We start from the raw sequence: 5,851 nt of genomic DNA on the forward strand, positions 1-5,851 counted from the left end.
AAGGGCTAACTAAGCAGATCATGAGATTTCTACACAGTAAGAATACTGGTTATGTCATTACAATGCCAGTCCTGTAAGAACTGCCCAGAGGGCAGAGAGGAAAAAAGAGAAAGTTGCTCAAACCCACAGAATGTACAACACTGGAATTGACCCTCTGATGCTCTTGGCATGATCCACTTCAAGATGCACGTTCAGCAACAGTAACAAATGTACGAATCTGGTATGGGATTCTAACAGGGAAGCTTGGCATATTAAGGGTAGGGAATTTATAAGGGCAATCTTTGTACCTTTCACCCAGTTTTGATTTCGGCCTAAAATTGCCTGATATAATACAGTCTATAATAAAGTCTATTAAAAGAAATAAACAGCAAACTTACTCAGTGGGTAGAGAAGACGGCTTTGATTTTGTTAATTCTTCATCTAATTAAAAAATTAAAGTATTATGAAAAACTAATCATCTGAGACAAAAATTATTTTAATTAAAGTTCTTCTATATACTTACATAGTCCAATGCTAAAAACAACTTAGAAATTTTGGAATAGGAAAAATAAACAAAAACAACTGTGAAAAAAAACAAAGGTGAATGTCTGCTGATTTTTTATTCTTTTTATTAGCTTTATAAAAGAAAACATGGACTGTAACTTTAAAAATTATAAGAGCTGGGCATGGTGGTTCATGCCTTTAATTCTAATACTCCAGAGGGCAGAGACAAGTGAAATCTCCATGACTTCAAGGCCAGTCTGGTCTACATAGCGAGTTCCAGGACTATACAGAGAAACCTTACCTCAAAAATAACTAATAAGAAAAATTAGAAGAGATGTGTAAATTCTTGTGTGTGTTCTATGTAAGAATTGTAAATGATGAGTCCTACAGTAGTTTCACATCCTCAGAATATACTGCTGACTACTGTGCAATCATTAATAGTGATGAGCTACTGAAGGATCCTAGTCTTTTCTGCTGCATTCTGCAGCTCTGAGGAAAGCATCCGACCACTGCGAACAGCACTGAGTGAGGTCTTATCAGTGAGCATCTCTTGCTCCATCAAGCAACAACTGATGACTACAGTGACCCCCAATGGGCTCTGCAGCTCATCAGGAGTACCACACTGTATGCTATACCTGCTTGCACTGGTTTCCCCTGGTTTATTCTGGATGTTTGTTCTGTCTCAAAGTGCTTGCTGTACTGCCTTCCATCTTACAGCAACTCCACTTAGCCACATTTTCTCTACAACTTCTGTCATCAGACATTTCCTTTTAATGATAAACCCTTATTTTCATTTTGTTCTTTATTATTAATTCAATGGGGGGGGAACTTTTCAATTGTGCTAAAATATTAATGAAGACTAATTTTTTAAAGATTTATTTATTTATTATATGTGAGTACATTGTAGCTGTCTTCAGACACCCCAGAAGAGGGCGCCAGATCTCATTTTGGATGGGTGTGAGCCACCATGTGGTTGCTGGGATTTGAACTTGGGACCTTCGGAACAGCAGTCAGTGCTCTTACCCACTGAGCCATCTCTCCAGCCCCTGAAGACTAATTCTTATTAAGCATTCTATTTACAAAATTACAAAAAAGAGTTTCCTATTAAGTCTGATTTTTAGTGTATAGTTCTGCAAAATTGTTATGCCATAAAATTTTTAGTATTATACAGTTGTTTTGAAATTATAAAGTATAAACTACAACATTCTCACCTCCTACTCCTCTAAAATGCTGGGGTTTGACCCTAAGGGGTGTTATATGCTAGGGTCACATTGACAACAATTAACAGTCTATTTTAACATTCTTAATCAGAAGTTATTCTCTAGCTTTGTTGTTTTCTAAAAAATTCTGTAAGGTAAATGAAGATGTTTCTTAGTGTAACAAGAAACACTATCAGCCGTCTCTTTTCCTCTAGTCAACCAGTAAGACTGGCAATACGAGAAGAGCATGAATTCCTTAACTACACAAGGCTGAGACTAGCAATGTGCCTGACAGTCTTACAAAAAATAACTAATTCCTATGCCAAACTTACTAGATGAATTCCGATTCATCTGCACCTAAAACAGAAACACAAATTTAAGTATTATTAAATAAATAATATAACTTGGTAACAAACTATTTGATAAAATGTTATTAATACCAACCTAGTTTATGTGGTCTTTATCATATAAACTTAATTGTAAATTGCATTTACAAAAAAAGATGTTTAAAAATTCAGTAATTATAAATATACCTCTAAGTGTAAGCATAGTGATTTCTAGTGTAGTAATTGAATTCAAAAAGTGAAATACATGTACCTAATAAAATGTTCTTAAAACACTATCAATATCTAAAGCAAAATTACAATAATAATCTAGATGAAACAACAATTTTAAAAATCAATGTTTTATTACACTTAAGTTTTTAAAAGTCAATAGGCAAAATATAAAATCTGGCACTTACTGGACTGTGTCTCTAGCAGTGCATGGAAAGAAAGAGAAAGACAATGCTCAGTATAGAATTTAATTTTCTTTTCACACTTAATAATTTGTTACTTCCCTTCTAAATCCTACTTAAACATATTCACCTTAAAACACATGGGTAGGGAGGAAATTACACAAGTTAACCATGGGCAACAAAATACATGCAAAGGTATCTTCTTCTCAAATCCAGCAGTCACTATTAAATCTTTCCTTTGACTATTTCTGGGCATGAAATTAACATATATTCATTTAAAAGCAAACAGAAAAAAAAACATGAGACATGAAAGCTTTAAGAACACCTACGACCTCAACTGTTCATAAAGAACTTTATAACATTTTAATATATATCCATCCCTTTAAGTTTTTGCTTATGTGTATTTTTAATTAGTTATGCTGTTATACAATACAAATTTTCAATGGTTCATAATTCTCTACTTTGCATATACAAATCTCTTTATAACTGCACACTCATTAATGTTTAAACAGTAACGATATAATAAAGCCTCACATCAGAAATCTTTGAGGCGTGGCCTTGAGAATTTATTTAATCATAGAACCCTTTCCCCCCATCAAAAAATATTTACTCTTCCCTTCCCCTTCCTTGTTGCTGAGCATCAAAGTAAGGGCATAATGCTTGCTTGGGAGATGTTCTACCCATGGATTGACAAGCAAGAATAGGAGTGCTAAGAAAAAAGCACTTTCACTTACACACACACACACACACACACACACACACACACACACACTACTTTGAATGTATAATTAGGGCCAGGTGTGGTGGTATATGCATTTAGTCCTAGCAGGAGGCAAAGACAGGCAAATCTCTGTGAGCTCAAAGCCAGCCTGGTCTATAGAGCATATACTAGTCAACCTATCTCAAAAATAATATATTGCCATTTAAAAAATAAGACCCACATACAAATTAGATATAACACATAAAATAGTGTTATAACAAAAATTAATATGGAAAACAGCTTTTAAGTAATGATAATATGCATATTTCCACAGAAACTTCTCATTCTAAGACATGCCTTTCTCCTCTGTAATACTTCTGAATTCATATTAAATCAGTGGCTTTATTATTATAGTATTCATATTTTATCACTGTGTATGACACATGTGTGTGGATGCAGGCACACATGTGGGTGGGAACAAGAACACAACTTTTCAGTCAGTTTACTCCTCCAAGTGGTATCTGAGAATAGAGCTTGGCACATAGCGAGGGCTCCTAACAGCTGAAACGTCTCACGGGCTACATTAGTATTTTATTTCTTCCTCAAATTCAAATGTGACAGAGAAAGACAAAAATATAAAAATTCAAAAACAGAATCAGGAATGTCACTCAGTGGTAGAGTATTTGCACAGCATAAGCAAAGCCTAGATTCAAGCTCTAGCACTGCAGGGGAAAGGGGGAAAGACTGAATTCAACCTTTAAATTGATTTCCACGACTGCTTTTTACATTAGATTTGAAAACAAAGGAAACCCTTTAGAATAAAATGAGGAAAGTATTAATTCTGTCAGTTCACAATCTTTTGCTAGAGATACACAGCACTGTTTATACAATATAACAAATAACAAATGTTCTACATTTCACTTTCTTAAAAAATATTTTCATCAGGTGGTGGTGGTCTACAATTTTAGTCCCAGCACAAGGGAGGAGGAGGCAGGCCAGAGTTCAAGACCAACCGGGTCTGAAGAGTGAGTACATGACAGCCAGAGCTATACAAGGAATACAAGGAAACCCTATCTCGAGAGGGGGAGGGGGAGGGGGGAGGGGAGAGGAGGGGGGAGGGAGGAAAACAAATTTTTTTCAAGAACATAACTAAGCCAAATCAATAGCCTTATTTGTCTATATAAAAATTACACACTCAGCTGGAGAAATGGCTCACCAGTTAGAAGACCCAGATTCAGTTCTCAGCCCCCACATGGCATATCACAATTATCTGTACACTATCTGTACACTATTAGTCCTGTTCCCGGATGTCTAACTCCCATTTCTGCCTTTCTTGGTCACTTCATAGACACGATCCACAGACATACATGCAAGCAAACATTCATACACCTAAAAGCTCTGGTTAGGAGGAGACAAGACAACAAAAGGGGAAAGAGGGGCATTGGGATTTAGCTCAAGGGCCTGAGTTCAGTCTCATTTTGTTTAAAAAAAAAAAAAATACAGTATACAAAATTCACACATAAAACAAAACAAACAAATCTTTAAGAATCATAAAATAATATTTTCCCAACCAGTATACTGAACTTCCCTTAATATTTTAGATTTATTATTTATTTACTATTCTCAAAATTAACCATAGGTGGTATGATATCTCAGCAGGTAAGAAAAATTACCTGCCACACATGCAAGCATCACAACTTAAGTTTGATCTCCAAAACCCATGTAACGGTCAAGTGAGGGACCTGACTCTGCAAAGCTGTCCTGACCCCGTGGCACATGTGTACATTCCCCTCTACATACATCATATACCACACAAGTAGGTGTTAATAAAATAAATGTTATTTTAAAAAATAACCAGATGTATGTAGATGCAGTGAAATTAAAAGGTTCTATATACAGTACATATTGGCTTATGTTCAGATACTTACAGATACTGCTGGGGACAATGTTATATTCCCTATGGATACTTTTAATTCATCCAAAGAAGCCATTGTGTGATGCAAGTTATTTGGATGCGCAGGCTTGATCTCTATCCGGTACCTCTTTGGTTCTTCATCTTCAGAGTCAGAGTCACTGGATGAGTAGAAATGGTTCTCTTTGGTATGTGAGTGTGAGTTAAAGAATTTAGTTTCTACCTTATGGTGAATAACTCACTTTCCACAAAAATACAAAAATAAAAGATCCTTATAAGAGTAATGAAATATATATATATATATATATTTGCATATGCATGCACATATGGATAGGAATATATATGGATAGGAATAAAACTACTCACTTAAATTAACAAAGCATATAAATGAAGAACAGTCCTATCTTCGCTAATTAAAAACAGAAGAGGCTTTAAGTAGGACATTATTTTTACAGCTGTGTTTATGCCAACACAACCCACTAAGAATACCCAGATCACAAAAGGATATCATTCTGATTTGCTTCTGGTTTAATACTAAAACCTTCTTCATCTACATCTGGAATATTCTAGGGAACAGAGTAAAGAATTACTATAGTGACAGCACCAGCATTTAAAGACACTAAAGATTAGCACACTCTTATAGTCTAAAATATTGCTGAGAGCCAGAGGTAGGGTGCACACCTTTAACCCCAGCACTTGGAAGATAGAGATGGGAGGCTCTCTTTTTGAGTTCGAGGCCAGCCTGGTCTACAAAGTGAGTTCCAGGACAGCCAGGGCTACACAGAGAAACCCTGTCTCGAAAAACCAAAAAAAAAAAAAAA

The 5,851-nt window shown here is 35.4% G+C and overlaps 1 protein-coding gene across 2 annotated transcripts in view; it reads right to left on the reverse strand.

Annotated features, from left to right (window-relative positions):
• The window catches only part of Fcho2 (FCH domain only 2), a 94,865-nt gene that overhangs the window by 26,618 nt on the left and 62,396 nt on the right, over positions 1-5,851 (reverse strand). For both annotated transcript variants that reach the window (XM_021179877.2, XM_029468219.1), the window contains exons 12-16: positions 5,539-5,596; positions 5,047-5,222; positions 2,425-2,436; positions 2,015-2,039; positions 378-420 (exon numbers count right to left, since the gene is read on the reverse strand). In XM_021179877.2, the coding sequence (XP_021035536.1) occupies positions 378-420; positions 2,015-2,039; positions 2,425-2,436; positions 5,047-5,222; positions 5,539-5,596 (314 nt within the window). The remainder of the gene's footprint in view (positions 1-377; positions 421-2,014; positions 2,040-2,424; positions 2,437-5,046; positions 5,223-5,538; positions 5,597-5,851) is intronic.

Source organism: Mus caroli, chromosome 13, assembly GCF_900094665.2.
Source record: "Mus caroli chromosome 13, CAROLI_EIJ_v1.1, whole genome shotgun sequence".
Lineage (NCBI taxonomy): Eukaryota > Metazoa > Chordata > Mammalia > Rodentia > Muridae > Mus > Mus caroli.